The sequence below is a fragment of the Idiotropiscis lumnitzeri genome, chromosome 21 (genome assembly GCF_059441095.1).
Source record: "Idiotropiscis lumnitzeri isolate Australia: NSW breed Sydney's pygmy pipehorse chromosome 21, RoL_Ilum_1.0, whole genome shotgun sequence".
Taxonomy (NCBI): Eukaryota; Metazoa; Chordata; class Actinopteri; order Syngnathiformes; family Syngnathidae; genus Idiotropiscis; species Idiotropiscis lumnitzeri.
The window spans coordinates 7368714-7384756 of record NC_142411.1 but is presented as its reverse complement, the minus strand read 5'-3'; the positions used below and the strand labels follow the sequence as shown (position 1 = coordinate 7384756).

The 16043-nt window shown below is 41.2% G+C and overlaps 1 protein-coding gene across 1 annotated transcript in view; it reads right to left on the bottom strand.

Moving 5' to 3' along the window:
- Positions 1 to 16043, bottom strand: part of lama2 (laminin, alpha 2) — a 110097-nt gene that overhangs the window by 26436 nt on the left and 67618 nt on the right. Inside the window, exons 26-40 of the mRNA XM_088286465.1 lie at positions 15472 to 15603; positions 15235 to 15339; positions 15000 to 15143; positions 13786 to 13962; positions 13516 to 13701; positions 13331 to 13449; positions 13128 to 13245; positions 11199 to 11351; positions 10135 to 10259; positions 9801 to 9887; positions 9185 to 9378; positions 6010 to 6152; positions 5700 to 5798; positions 4111 to 4222; positions 1094 to 1256 (exon numbers count right to left, since the gene is read on the bottom strand). Of these exons, the coding sequence (XP_088142591.1) occupies positions 1094 to 1256; positions 4111 to 4222; positions 5700 to 5798; positions 6010 to 6152; positions 9185 to 9378; positions 9801 to 9887; positions 10135 to 10259; positions 11199 to 11351; positions 13128 to 13245; positions 13331 to 13449; positions 13516 to 13701; positions 13786 to 13962; positions 15000 to 15143; positions 15235 to 15339; positions 15472 to 15603 (2057 nt within the window). The remainder of the gene's footprint in view (positions 1 to 1093; positions 1257 to 4110; positions 4223 to 5699; positions 5799 to 6009; positions 6153 to 9184; positions 9379 to 9800; positions 9888 to 10134; positions 10260 to 11198; positions 11352 to 13127; positions 13246 to 13330; positions 13450 to 13515; positions 13702 to 13785; positions 13963 to 14999; positions 15144 to 15234; positions 15340 to 15471; positions 15604 to 16043) is intronic.

Sequence of the window (16043 nt, the reverse complement as noted above, 5' to 3'; positions counted from 1 at the left end):
GGGGGAACCGTGAGATGGAAAGAAGAGTAAAAATAAATATACTCGAAATAATCGCGGTGACTATTTCCAACATTTGACAGTGACTATATAATGATGTGTGTTTTATTGGGTGAACTCTGAGCAGGGTTGAATCTCAAAGACAAGAGCGTGGCGAGGGCGATTTATCTTTCGCCTTATTTTCCACATCCACCATCTCTGTCCATTTTTCTTTGTTTTTTTACTCTTTCCTCCGTTCACCCCTATTCCCGTATCTCTGCATCGTTATGTCTGCGTCTCCCCCTGAAGCCATAGTTTTAATTAACTTATCGACCTCGTCAACATTTAATGCGCTAAGGAGATAAAGTGAGAGAGGAGGACGGGCGGAGGAAGAGGGTAGATTACTGATCGAAAACGCCAGAAAGACTTCATCAGCACAAAGTTGGCTTCTTCCGGAGTGTGTGGAGAAATGCGGGATATACGTTCACTTGTGATAATGTGCGGACAGTCAGACCTGCTTTTGAGTTTATTTCTTAATAATAATAATAATAATAAGCAGTCATAGAGATGCTGTGACTCGAATTAACAGCCTTAAAGTCATATTTTTTTTATTGCCGTGGAAGCACCAGATCACTTATTATAGCGGTCTGTAATAAAAGTGGAGCGGGCAGAACACGTTTATGCTCGGTTAGCACTAGCATCATTGCTAGCGTTATTTTTCAGAATTGTGTGCAATACTTTACTGCCGAGGTAGTTTTAATATGACCGCTAATTTTGTGACGGCTGCGCCACTGTGGGTGTGGTCGCATTTCAAACATGGTCAATTAAATCGACTCTCTTGACATGGCTGAAGCACATCTGTGCCATGGACTGGGCACTTAGAGACCGCCCCCCTGGTCCTGATTGTTAAAATAAAATGATTCAGAGGCTACGATGCCCACTGTTTACATTTTAATGATTGAAATACATACCCAGCGTCTACAATTTTAGACGTGGTCTGATTTATATTCGCCAGGTGCATCTTGGCTCGACGGTTACCGGCTTGCCAAATTGGCAAAAACGTAAACTAAGAATGTATATGTTCACTCAACACTAAACATTGCGTGTGTATTCATACTCCATCTCTTCCTCAACAATGATCCGCTTCCCTCCCAGCTGTCGTTTTCTCATTTCGGTCAGCATGGCCTGAATCTCCTCCTTCATCTCCTTCAAACTTTTTTCCGGCGTTCCGTCTTTGCGCGCCAGCATTCGGTTCAACTCGTCAGCTTTGGACTGGAGGTCTGGACGCAAAGATGAGAAAGATTGCTTGTGACATGTCCAGCTTTTATGCAGTAAGCTTCGTCCGCAATGTGGGAAAATAAGAAGATATAATATGAAGCCAGCAGACCGTGACCCTGAATTTTTTTGGGGGATTCAGTGGATAGAGAAAGCTTGTTTTATGAATGGTGAATTTCCTTTCAGATAGAAAAAAAAAAAAACTAGTAATTTCACCTTTCAGACATAACAATGACCCCGAGTACATTTCTAACAAACAAAAGTCCCTTCCCACAGTCCGTCTCCAAAGTTGATCTGATTAAAGCGAGTTGAAACTTCACACTGGTGAATGTGTGAGCGATTAATTTTTTTGAGTGGGCGTGCACGGTCGCAGCGATGCTAGCCTTTCTTTTCATCTGAAATGTAAACATGATGTGATTACAGCCGAGACGCAGGCAAAGCCATCACGCTAATGAACAGCTGCAGTGTGTGTGCGCGCACGCGTTTGCCACCCAGTCTGCATGTCGCAGCCGTATAATTACATGCTGGGATTTAAAAGCCAATTAAACACTTAAAACGTGAATGGAATCATATTATGGTATCCAGTAAACACACGCATGTGCACACAGTGAGAGCGTACAGTATTTCCTTGCCTCATTATCTATAAGTGAGTGTGCGTACCAAGTTGTTATTCGTCCGCTTGGGCGTCAGTGTTTATGCACGTTGCCTTCGAATCTCTGGATGTGTGTTTGATCGCCTCTAATTATGTCCCTAATTGCTACTCTCAATCATCCACTGAGAACCAACTCACACTTCACACACGCGCGTTCGCACGCAGCCAAAATCACGCAGTGATCAGGCCGAGGGCCAGCGAGCTTGCAGCGGCAACGGGGAGAGGAAAGTTTCATCACTTTCTTTGCACCCCCCAGATGACATCGCTTTTTTTTTTTTTTTTTTTTTATAATCGCAGTTATGTGAGCAGCAATCGGATTTTACAGCACGTTAGCTGTCAAAGTACCAGCGAGGAGGTTGTTGTCGAAAATAAATAAATAAAAATGCAGGAAGCGGAACATTCCGTGAATGTGAAATGTCAGAAATGTGTCTTGTTAAATGGCAAGAGTGAAAACAATCGTCTTAAGTTGAGTTAATGAGCAAAGGGAATGAGTGCCGTAAATGCACCATGGCGACCATCGCTGGTGACTTGACGACAGGTGCTAACGGCGAGCTGTGGAAGACAGCATTTCTGGCTACGGAGCGACATCGTCGATGAATTGACTTTGTGTGACAATGACGAGTGAATGAGAGAGGTTCTGGGTTGCCACCTTGTAACTAGTTGCATCCGGCATTGTTTGAGGTGGCTCTATCGTTAAGTCGTTCGCTGCCATTGACGGGTATAGACGTCAAAAAAGTACATGCATTTGAATGAATACGTTAAAGCAAATTAAAATTTTAAAAAATTTTAAAAATACATCTGAGACCTCTTTCCTTGCAAATATTCCTTGTCAGAACGTGGAGAACTGCAGCTAGTAATACAAAGCGGCCAATCTACGTGCAAAATTTAGCTGTTGCGACTTCTTGTAGTCCGTAAATGACGGTAATTGTGTCAGATGATTGCCTTTCTGAGCAATTATAAACAAGAATAAAGCATAGATCTCCGGCAGGGGTCCTCAATCCTGTTCCTAGACGGCTGGTGTCCCGGCTGTTTTCCATCTCTCTGTACTGCAACACATCTGATTCACATGATCAGATAATCAGGAAGGTCTGCAGAAGCTAGATAACGATCCTAATCATTTGAATCAGGTGATGGAAAACAGGCAGGACACAGGATTGAAGACCCTTGGTATACGGTATGTGGAAAACACACTTAGTATTTTCCACCATCAAAAAAAAAAAAAATAGTTGTAACCATACTCTAATCCAGGGGTGGGCAAACTTTTTGATTAGGGAGGCCACAATGGGATCTAAAATTTGACAGAGGGGCCGGACCAGGAGCAGATGGATGGAGTGTTTTGGTAACCTCACCTCATCGGAGAAAAAAAAATACATTTGATTATAAATGAAAGTGAACAAAAGCATTACAACAATATGTCTTTGAAAAACCAAAGTATTTAAAAAAAAAAAAAACGTTAACAAGGTTTATTCATTTAATTTTTTTCAAGTTCAGCGGGCCGGATTAAAACGTTTAACGGGCCGCATTGTAGCCCCCGGGCCATAGTTTGCCCACACATACTCTAAACTACCAAACTACTGCAAAATAACACACCGATAAAAAGTTCCAGAAGAGTGGCAAGGTGGAGGGCCAATATCTTGGAACATTTTACAATGGAAACAGTAAAAAATGTGTGCCATACTGAAATGATCCACCCCATAATGTTTGATGTTAAAAAAGTGTTTGAACTGAAAAATGAAAAACTTTTCATCCCTGAGGTTGAAAAATAGCTTTGCTCTGGCACGAAAGGTTTAAAATGAGCAGTCATCTTATTATTGTTGTGAAATATTTCCTTTTTTGTTTTCAAAAACACTTTTAACTCATTTACTTCCATTGACGGCTAAAGACGTCAAAGATCCACATTTCGCTTAATAACGTTAAATGTGACCACTAGGAGAGGTGAGAGGATGCTTGATCGCTTCTTTTAACAATGTTTCAAGGAAAATTTGATTTGGCTGGAAATCGGTCCCGGATGGACCCCGCCTCTTTATGCAAAATGAATGGACGGCGAGGACAACACTGACAGAAACTGATTTTTATCGAAAATATATTATACTGGCTCTTAATGAAAGTATAATCAAACGCAATATGGAGACAGCAGTGCGAGAAAAGTAGTCAACAGAAAACTCGCTGAGAATTAACGCAAGCAAGGTGGTGTGCGTCTGCGCTACCTTGAGCTCCCAGCAGCGTGTCCCTGATGAACTTCTCCAGGACCTCAGCTCGCTTTTGAATTCTGTTGGCATCGTCTTCCACTTGTTCTCCATCAGCAGACACCTTCGTTGCCTACGCACAACACATGCCCCCGCATCCGCACGCGCTTGTTAAATAAATGAACAGGTTGTTGACTTCCCTTGTCAAATGTAAAATGACAAGAGGATCATCAATAATTTAGTTTGTTACGTTTTCTATTTTTTTTTTTTTAAGATTACCTTTTTGATTGTTTACAGCCACACTGTCATGTGCAATTACTACGTACTAACTATGAATTATTTACGACAAAACAAGCTCATCCACTGAGATACATACACAATCACACAAACGATTTCATCGGCGCACACACACACGGTCAAGCAGTAGAGTATGTAATTATTGATATCCAACAGGACCTTGACCTTGTCATCCATCAAGTGTGCGACTGTGGCGGAATGAGTCACTAAAAATGTGCTGCTCGACAGCATAATTGTATATTTAAACGCGTTTGCAATTCTGGTCAATTTGTTTCCACTCTCCGGCACTCTGACATGCAGTTTTGTAAAAGCACATTGATGGACTTTTAACAAAAGCAAACATATATTATTGGCCAGTGTGAATTGAACTGAATTATTAGTGGGTTCCGGAAAAAAATTCAGTATTAATTTTATTTCATGTATTTTCACAACGGTAAGGCACACTTTTTAAATGTCTTAAATTTTCTCCAAAATGTACGGGGCGCCTTATATAACGTGTCTGCTTGCGCTGTTGCTGTCGCGGAGGTTAGCATCATTTCTGAGGAGCCGCACGGCAACCAGACTGACTTTGACGATGACGAGAGGGAAATAAAATACTTCAATAAATAACAAATGAAACTCAGTTTTGCTCCCACTGCATTTTTAAAAACATGCTAGCGGATGTTTTAGCGTACATGTGTGCTGTTTAAAGCTAACGTATTTTTTACCACGCTCGCGACCAATAATTTGCCCCGTATTTATGCGCTAAAAATGGAAATAGCACCCGTAACTGAGACAGGGCCTTTTGGTTGTGAAAATACGTTATGCATACTTGCGGGGCTAATGAGCAGCTTTTAGGAGCTAGCGTCCTCCTCAAATATGTTTGGCATTTTTTTTAATTTTTTTTTTTTTCACACAGCCCTCAAAAAGGTGATTTGGTAATCGACGATCATTATACGCATTTAAAGGGCTTATATAGGCAATCTTTATCTTAGCTCGCCCTCTGCTGGACTGGAGGTCGAACCCGCCACACACACATCACACTTTAAATGCAGTTGTTGTGAGGCCTGAATTAGTATTTTTTTTTTCACTATTCCAATCTCATGTCCATCAACAAGCTGTAACCTTGCCAAATGTTTTCACGCCGAGCCTCAGCCTTTATCTACAGATTCTTCACACATACGGCAAGTCAAGTGCCTTAAACTACGATCTCACTCCAAAGCTCATTCGCTCCATCCCATCATGGTGAAATCGAGACTAAGGCAACAACAGGAAGGCGCACTAGCGGCAAAGCGGGAATCGAGTTGGGCCGAGAGCAACAAAAGCGCGCGCACCCTGCTGTGTAGCTGGTCCATCTCGACTATGAGAGATCCCAAGTTGGAGTCGGCCAGCTGCAGTAATCTCTCCGGAGCTTTTTGAGGCGACAGCATGTGCTGCAGGAGAGAGAGAGGGAGAGCAACTGAAGGAGGACAACGGACAGATGATGTCTGACACATTCTGGTTCAGGGCTCAGATTTTTCAATCTTGGAAGTAGAGAAGAGCGCAAGTGGATAAGATTGAACTTGAAACTGTTGACTGGATTAGATCTTATTTGCGTCTTATTTTCATTGCAAGGGATGCAAAGTACGCAGGGTTAAATGGTACCTTGAGTTCCTCCGTCATGTTTTCATAGCGGTAGAGGATCTTGTAGGGCGGCGGCAGGGGCGTGGTCAGCGTGATGTCAGTGATGATGCGATACAGGCGGTCCATGTCGCTGATCAGCAGACCTGTGCACTCGTCGTCGCACGCTGAGCACACAGATAATCAGTTTTGCTGAATAAATCCTTAGCAGAAAGCCTATTTTATTTATAAAAAAAAAAATAATAATAAAAAAAATAAAAAAAGCATTTGTATTTTTGTTTTTTTGCTCCCAGTTGTTACTGCTGACAGAAAACTCCAAATTAAATCCAGTTTGCCTACATGGCTTCTCAACACTTTCAATTTATTTGTATTTTTTCAAAGTGCGGAATTTTGATTGTTTTTTATGGCTGACAGTGTCATAACCTTTAGGGAGCAACCATGAGAGTATCAATTGAACACCTCAGTGTGAGAACGCACAGCGCAGGGAGCTAAGCGCACCTGTTATGAGCACACACTGCAGGTTGAGAATACACATAAATTGCGCATCAGGGGACCCATTCAGACATACGCAGAGCACTGTGTGTGCGTGCGTGTAGTGCCGAGGTTTTTTTTTTTTTTTTTTTATCCTTTCTGCAGCCCAGGGCTGATTTATTGCTGAAATTAAAATTTCTGACAGGGTGGGATCTAAGATAAATTAAAGAGAAACACTTTCTACTCTATCAATCTATGACAGAACCAGAGCGTATGGGAACACACACACGTGCCGAGACACAAACTAAAAAAAATAAAAATCATATACTTTAAAAAAAAAAAATCAAAAACTGATTAACATAACAACAACCAATCGGTTCTTTAATATGGTGAGTGTAAGGAGTGGGAAATTCCTGTGAATATGATTTGCAAAGGCACTGTATTTAAATTTTTATAGAACATGGTTTAAGCATACTCGGCACAATTTTTTTTTTTTACAATTTTAATTATCACATCTATTAAATTACCACCTGCAATATTGAATAACAATATTGGCATGCTAACAATTCATATGTTTCGACCCTAGAAAGTGTTTTTATTTTAAATTTGTATCACCCATGTTTGAAGTTAATTGCTGGAAGCGCGCAAAGACTGACAACTATTTCTGAATCAATTGTAGAAAAAACGTCATCACGTTATCTTGCGCTATTGTAATTTTCAGATAGCTAGCTAGCTATGCCTACACTCCGAAAATCTTCTCTTCAGGTAGTCCGCTGTCGTGGCTTTTTTAGAACACCACGTTGCAGAGAAAGGCAAAAGAGTGAGAAGGGGGTAGAAATCAATTCAAGTTGGGGCTGTAGACTGGCATGGCCACTTTCGAGTACCTCGTTGTTGCGGTGAGGAAAAGCCCAGCGATTACCGAGTGGATTATGTTTTTATACTTGAAAAAATATTTTTCCAATTTTGATTTGTTTATAAATGAATGGTTAATTGGTTTGTTTAGCTTTTCACTAAATTCATGCTTCTCACTGCAAAACACACATGGCATGCAGGTGCTGGGAATTAATTCGTTACCTTGATGTGAGTTGTTTATTTTGGATGGTCGATACAAATGTCATTTATATTTCTGCAAGTCAGTCTGCATTCAAATCCGATGTGGATGGCCCATGGACATCTTTTAATTGGAATAATAAAATATTTGTAGTATAGGGGTATAAAATGAACCAGCCCGGAGGTTTTTCCAAATTGTAGTCTAGATACACCTAATTTAAAAACATCACATTAAATGCTAATTAAAGTGAGATAGTCAGCGTATTACTGGAGGTGATTTCTCTTTAACGGTTCTTTACGTTAGTAGCTTTGTCTGTGTGGCTTTTTGAAAGAGAAATGGAAGTTATACTTATTACACTGTCGTAAGCGAAAAAGTTAAGTCAAACTCCCATCATTGTCAATCAAACCTTGTTGAAAAGTCGAACCGATTCAAACTGTTAGCAAGTCTCCATTACTCAGAGCCACAAAGCGGAGCGCTCGGCTAGCACAGAGTGAGCGAGCCGACTTCTGATTGCCTCGGTACATGTGACTTATCAGGACTTGTTATGATGGTTTGGGGTGGGGCAACGGGGCAGTCGGTTTGAAGTCGGGCTGCACTAGCTCAATTGCGCAGCTAATGCACGAACACACGCTTGGCACCTGAACGCGTCGAGCAATCACCCCTGCGACCAGCTAGCAGCAATTTCTGATGAGCATCTGTCTTACAAAGTTCTTTCTATAGTGCCCCTCACACACACGCACACACACACAGCGACCTCAAGGCAAGCTAATGGAACTAAATTGGCCCCACCATTATGATCATATTAAGTTTAAATTAGCTCCAAATGACATTGAAATTATTGCCTAAATGACTGGAATTTCAATTCTGATGCAGACCCCTTTGTCTCCCAGGGCAACCGGGAGAAAGCCGCTCATTTGCACTTGCTCGGCAAAATAAAGTAAAAAACGGCAACATCAGGTGAATGCGCTCGGCTGTCGGCGCCTACGGAGAAATGATTGGAGGAGGGAAAAAAAAAAGGGAGCTGAGCGAGGACGGCCGTGGGCGCGCAGTGTTGCAATTTGCCGTTTTGTGTTGGTTTCCGTCGTGAGAAAGCATCCAAATTAGAACTGCATAATGATTTTGGTTTTCATTAATTAGCTTTAGATGTTTTTATTGATTTCAACGACACGTCCGCTGGAAATGTACGTTTTCATTGCATGTACAACTCTCGGAATGGACGACAATTATTCTTCTGTTGAATTAATCATCTTATGGAAGGGCACAATATGCCCTCAAACTAACTCTCTAATTAGTAAACGCAAATAAGTTTTATAAAATTAGCCCTAGAAGATGTTTCGCCGGGCAACGTACAGGGTGTTCAAATGCCAGCTTTTTGCGATATAAAAACTAGACTAAGAAATGATTTCAAAATCTTAATTTGACAGATGAGTGACGCAAACTTGCAATGTTGGCTTTTTTGTGATGCCATTAAATGTGGGCGGAGCCTGTAGAGAAAATTGTTAATTATAGAACTATGAATTTAACCGAATATACACGTACAAAAAAAAAAATAAAAAATACAAGTGGAACTATCAAGGTGGTTTGTGTCAACAAAGGCATAAATCAATACGCAGATAAATATCTCAAAACATGAATTCAAAAACTGAACAGTCGAAAAAGACGTGTGTTAGTTCTTACAGATGATTCCAGACGGTCCACACACATGCCTTTCCATGCACTGGTCACAAGACCTCCCGGACGCCCCGAACGTGCACCGGCATTGGCCAGTGACGGGGTCACATGGTCCGGGCAACGCCCCCCACGGGGAACACTTACACTCCTCGCATCGCCCACCAGGCATCCGTGGGTTACCGTGGTAACCGTTGGAACACCTGTATGGGAAAAGAAATTGTATTATCAAAATTGAGGAAATCGATAGTAAAGCTGCCATGAACTGACCAAGTGCATGCCGATTGGTAGTCATCATAATAGCTTCAAACTAACACATTTTCTTGGACTATAAGGCGTACTTGCAATCGTTTAATTTTCTCAAAATTCAAGTGTGAGTCTTATGAATGGATGTGGAATGGAATTGGAATAGTTTGACTTATTTGCTGTACAGGTTTGTTTCCCTTAATATGCACTAATGCGCCTTATAACCCGGTTTGTCTTGTAGCCCGGTGCGCCTTATATGTGAAAATGTTCGCTGCGGCTGGTTCCTTGAATCCGAAAAATTTGGTAAATTAATTTTCACGACGGTTACATTAAAGCTAGCATAAAAATAATTGTAATGTGGTACTTTTTGACCTCTGACCTTTCGCAGTATTTCCCCTCATATCCTTCAGGACAGGCTGTGCAACGGTAGTCATCATAGCCTTCCGTGACACAGAGCGGACTAAAACTGGATGCACAGAAATTCATAATGTCAACATGGAACAATGGCAAAGCAAATTAAACATCCACTAATTTTAATTTTACTAATGGGTAAAAATAAATTAATCTTTTGAAATCCTACCATCTTTTTTCGTTGAGAAAAGAGAGGCATTTAGTTTGATTTGAAGCAATAATACACTACCCGTGTTTATCAGACCTACATATTTTTTTTATTTTAAAGACAATGAATACGTACGGAAGACGGCAACACATACTTGTTCCCCGGATTCGTAAGGGGGCAGGCGCAAGGTTTGCAGTCATCACGGAATCCTCGGACCACGCCGTAGAATCCCGGAGCACAGCGTTCGCAATGATCCCCCTCTGTGTTGTCTTGACAGTTCTTTAGAACGCACACACACAAAAAGAAATGGTCAAATGTTTATTTTTGTGTGTGGTTTGGATACCAAATAGGTCTAACGTCACACAAAAAGGTGCCACCGAATATGTGGGTCCTGAGATTTAGCTCCAAAAGAGGAGCATTATTCTCCTCTGCAGGGTCATGATTGTTTAGTTTTTTTTTGTTTGTTTGTTAAAATGAGACCTTCAATCAGCTGCAACAGGAAGTTGCATTTCCATTAACTTCCTGTGTTCCTTGTTACTGCTAATTACCCCAGGAACAAACTCGTTTAGCGTTTTCAATTTGGCTCGCTCGGTTAGAAAATTCTAATGATGTTATGGAAGGCGCAATGAAAATGAGCAAGGAACACAGAAAGGGTTGTGAGGCAGAACAGAGGTAGAAATAAAACAGAGAAAATGGAGTTTATCAAAACAAAATGAACAGAAGAGAGGCAAGTTGGAAGATGAGTGCTCTTTAGTCCTCCGTTTATATTTCGACTTTTCATTATACCTTTTTTTCCAGATTGGCCAAAATGCATCGCATGGTTCAACTGCCTTATAAAAAAAAAAAAAAAAAAAAAGACGTCTTTTACAAAACGCCTTGAATACTTGAAGAGGTGCCATTCTCTACATTCAAGAGGGTGAAACAACACTGTGTCAGTTCAGCGACTTATTGATAAGGACTGTGAAATTCAAATTGTCCTCTGTTGAAGTACCTTTGGACCATGATCAAGAGCGAGAGAATGACGCGAAATCTGAATAAACCGGGTCTTGTTAATTACAGCGAGGCTAATTAAACTTCTTTCCATAGACTCGCCTTAATCTCTCTTCCAGAAGCTACCTGGCATATGGCTGCTGCGTCTCACATGCGCACACACACACACACCCCCACACACACACACACACACGCACACACACACACACACACGCGCGCGCGCGTTACCTGGCATATGGACGAGTCAGGGTCACAGGTGGTCGAGTGGCCGCTGCACTGGCACTGAACGCAGCTGCCCATGCCCACAGCAGTGGGGACTCTCGAGGCCGCAGCAGATGCGTGCGGGCCGCTGCGAAGGCGGTAGAAACCTGCAGCGCACTCCTGCATAGAATCAAACAGAAGGATATTAAAAACAGAAAAAGGGACGAGATTGAACAAAAAGTTACAAGGATCTTGTCGAGCGTCCGATCTTGAGCGTGTATTCCCGCAGTCATAATAAAACGTGGATGATAATGAAAATCGCGCAGAGCGAAGACAACACGACTCACAGGCTTATAATTATCCTAAATTGCTATTTCTCAAGGCCGCCGTTGACCTCGGCTTCCACACATGAAGCCAATTAAGGGTTATTCCCCTCGGTGACTTTTGAACAGCGCACACACATGCGTCGTACACGGATACGCAAGGTAACTCTCCATCCCTGTGTGCTCAGCAATAATTAATGAAGTCCTTTTAAAGAGCCATCTGCTCCCTCTGCCCGCGCTAAACGCCCATTTTCGGAATACTTTAATAACGGCAGCGGCGACAAACAGGAGGCCCATCTGTTGGCAAAGCCCTCGACAAAAAGTTTGAAGTTGAGCTACGCTTCATTATTTGCCTTCCGGTTGGCACCCTTCAGGTTTCTCAGACAATAAAAATGGATGGTCCGCTGGCCTTTGGGCAAGCAGCAGCAGACTAAAAAGAAGGGTTTGGAAAAAAATAAATAAATAAAAAATGGCCAGAGCTGTGGCTTGTGTGCATCATAACTCGCTCTCTACAAAATCCTCACTCAACTAAAAATTGGCTTTGCTTTCTGTGGCTTAAGAAGAGAAGCCGGACTCAGTTGAATTGGTTTGACAAACATCACAATTGAACGGAGGGACCTAATCCCGGCGAGGCAAAGAAAAACACAGGCAGCAATTAAAAGCTGCAACATTCTACTGGACACGCACTTCAAAGTTTATTTTCGCTCAACGAGTTTAAAAAGAGAAAAGAGTATCGTTAAAAGGTTTGCAGGTGATATATTCAGTTTTTGTTGCAAACGCAATATCGAGTACCGCATTTGCCGCTACTTTTTTCCCAAATTTTGAACCATGCAGCGAATACAACAGTGCGGCTTGTCTGCGGATTTTTCTTTCACCGGTAAGGGTGTTCTATCGTTCAGAAAATACAAAACAATACAACTTTATTTATATAGCACATTTCGCGCTGAATAAATCTCGATTTATTTATTTATTTTTTATTTTATTTATTTTTTACCTTTTATTTTCTTTTAGGTCTGTTCTGTTTTAATTAGCAAAGTTGTTGCCGTGTTAAAATTGTGATTTTCATCCCCAAAAATTTTAACGCCTACCAAAAACAATCTATGCTAATTACACAAAATGGCCTCTTCTCATAAAAAAAATAAATAAGTCTATGCTAATTGCACAAAATGGTCGCTTCACATCAAAACAATCTATGCTAATTACACAAAATGGCCGCTTCACAGCAAAACAATCTATGCTAATTACACAAAATGGCCGCTTCACATAAAAAAAAAAAAATCTGTTAATTAGACAAAATGGCCGCTTCACACCAACCAAAATGACCAGTTAATTGTTCAATTCCGTTCTGATTGACATGGTAAATCCAATATCAGGGTCTGATTTGTCGTTATCTATTTTTAACTCTCCTGAGTGTTACTTTTGAAGGTGCGTGTTTAAGACCCTTAAAGTATGTAGGTACATTTTCACAAGGACACTTTTGAGATTGGCCAGTTTTAATGCATGTTGAGCGCACGCAAAAAGTGGGATGCTTTGTTAAAAATAATAAACGGCGATTCCAAGACAAATATAAAAAAGTAATGCTTGTATACTGAGGTTCCGTATTCGTTTTGTGGGGAGTTGATTGTGGACGTACCTCACAAGACAATCCGGAGTATCCAATTGGACATTCACATTTTTCTATTTGGTAGGCTTTCTCACTGTCCCTGGTTGGTGTACCTGCTTCTGCCACGGTGAGACTTATCTCTGAAATACTGCAATGGAGACAAACAATATAAATTTGGAGTTTGGATACGACAGATATATTTTTTCACATTTAAAAATAGAGGTGCAGTTTACCGGCTGTGTCTCATCTGGTTGCCATGTGACGCCTTGATGAGGACGTAGTCCACATAGAACAAAACGTCCATGAAGTCCTGGCGCGTCATCGACCGTCCATCTGCGTGCCTCCATTCATGCTGTAGACACAAACACGGTTAAATACAAAACACCAGCATGTTTGAGTTCCCAGAGACTTAACATACCTCTGTCATGTCGAGCTCGTGCCGTGTCAGCTGACCAATCTGGAGTCCCACTACGTGACGTGTCATCACAATGTTGTGGTTAGCTCCGCCCTTGATGATGACCTGAGGCTCGTACGAGGAGGGTCCAGTTTCATCTCTGGCCTCGTAGTACACGGCGTACTTCAACTTTCCACCGTATGCTGTGATCTATTGGGGACACGTTGGGGGTGGATCAATGACAAGATCCACACGGAACTAAAAAAAAATGATGAGAAAAATATGAATTCCTACCATGGAGCCTCGGAACTGTTGTGGTAGTTTCCAGTAATAAGGCTCAGGAAGAACTGTGGTGACCAGCTCGGAGTGCGCGAGGATCTCTGGATGTTGGAAGCTTACTCCGGTGCTTGTCTCAACAATGCTGTTTTTATCCACCAGGGGCAGCACGGTTTGCTCTGGCCTCAGCGTTAGCTGCAATGCAAACCGTACGGTGAAAAAAAACGGTTTTGGGTGCATAAACCAGCAACTCACCAATTTATTTATATATATATATATATATATATATATATATATATATAGATAGATATATATATCTTTCTTTTTAATTTTTTTATTTTTTTTATCACCAACACGGTGATATCTATGCTTATTATTATTGCGTAAATTTGCGAATGTTTGACAAAAAACAATCTAACTTTTTCTGGTATTATCTGAGACATTTTTGCAGGAGACAGTAGAAGCTTCAATAGTATCTTCACTTCTTGAGTCTGTAATGCATAAAGTCGCCATATGGCAGTTTGCAAAATATTTTTAGGGACATGTCATTTTAAACTTAATGAGTGGGCCGTCTCTCCAAATGTTATTTTTGCTCAGCATCCAACAATTAAAACTTCGAGAAACCGTCAATAAAAAAAAATAATAATAATAATAATTGACTGCCCCAGAGCGTCGGCTAAATCGATTTAATTATAATACAAGATGGCTGTAAGAGTGTGAAATACTCTGAAAGTCTTTTAATGGTTTTAACTTTAAACAATTACAATCCCGTTTTAGGTAGCGTTTATTATTTGCGAGGCCAATAGAAAACATGAAAGCGTTTGCAAATGTTGTTACTGTCGGGCTATTGCTGTCTGATGTGTGAATAATGTTTGAGTTATTACCAACAGTCTGGAGTAAATGAAAGTGGTTTTCATCCTACCTCTCTCCCATTTTATTTGTTTTCATTTCAGAGCAGCGCGAATGATATCAGGTGTTCATTATTGACTCTGCGATACGTTTGAGCGCAGTGATTTTAAAAATAGATTCATCTGATGGCGTTCTGACCTTTTTTTTTCTTCTACATCCCTGAAGTCTTTAAGTGTTGATATGAGGCTCTCAGAGAGAGTGCATTTGGTTGGGAAGACCAGATGTGATCTAATTACCTCAAATATGTATCAATAGGAAATGTATTTTATACCAAACCAATTTGTTTTTTATTTCTAACAACGAGAGTGTCTTCGTCTACTCACCCACATCCTAATGAGTCCTTGTGATTCCGTGCAGGTGTGGGTCAGGCCGTAACAGTAACATTTGCTGCAGCCAAGCGGATTTTGCAAGGACAAACCGAATGTGTTGGGCTTGCAACGGTCACAGTTGTCTCCCATCACGTTTTCCTTTAAAGGACAGAGACATGCATTGGTTTATTGTCATTTGTACAAGTGCATGTACTTGATGACATAAAAATAACGAGAATCACGTGAATACCTTGCAGCTGCACTTCCCAGTTCGATCCGCGCAGGCACAAATTCCCCGCTCAAGATCACAAGTCTCGCTTTCCGATCCGGAGATGTTACACTCGCACGATGTGCACTGTCAGGGGCGTCACAAGAAAGCCTCTAATGAAAATACTGTCTTTTATTTCCATTACATAGCTGGACACCAAATCTGCTTTTTAAATCTAATAACCGCACAAGTCCTTTTTTGATAGTTCATATCATTTACCTGAGGAAAGTCTCTGTAGCCCAGCTGACATTCATTGCATTTCTCTCCTCTGAAGGAGTCGCGGCATAGGCAGCAGCCTGTGTTGACGTTGCACTGCTGTGTCACTGAGCCCACCACGCTACAGCCGCACTCCTGCACACACGCGTGGGAATAACATATTAATTCAAATACAATAGACCAGGGGTGGGCAAACTTTTTGATTGGCGGGCCACAATGGGTTTGAAAATTTGACAGAGGGCCAGGAGCAGGAGCAGATGGATGGAGTGTTTTGGTCACCTCACCTCATCGGAGAAAAAAGATACATTTTATTTTAAATGAAAGTGAATAAAAGCATTACAGCAATATATGTCTTTGAAAAACCACAGAATTTAGAATATAAAACATTAACAAGGTTTATTCATTTAATTTTTTTCAAGTTCGGCGGGCCGGATTAAAACGTTTAACGGGCCGCATGTGGCCCCCGGGCCGTAGTTTGGCCACACCTGCAATAGACACACAAAAAAAAAAAGGTCAAACTAGATTTTGGAGTACTGCGTCTTCTTTATGAGACCAAGTACTCCTTTAAGTAGTCT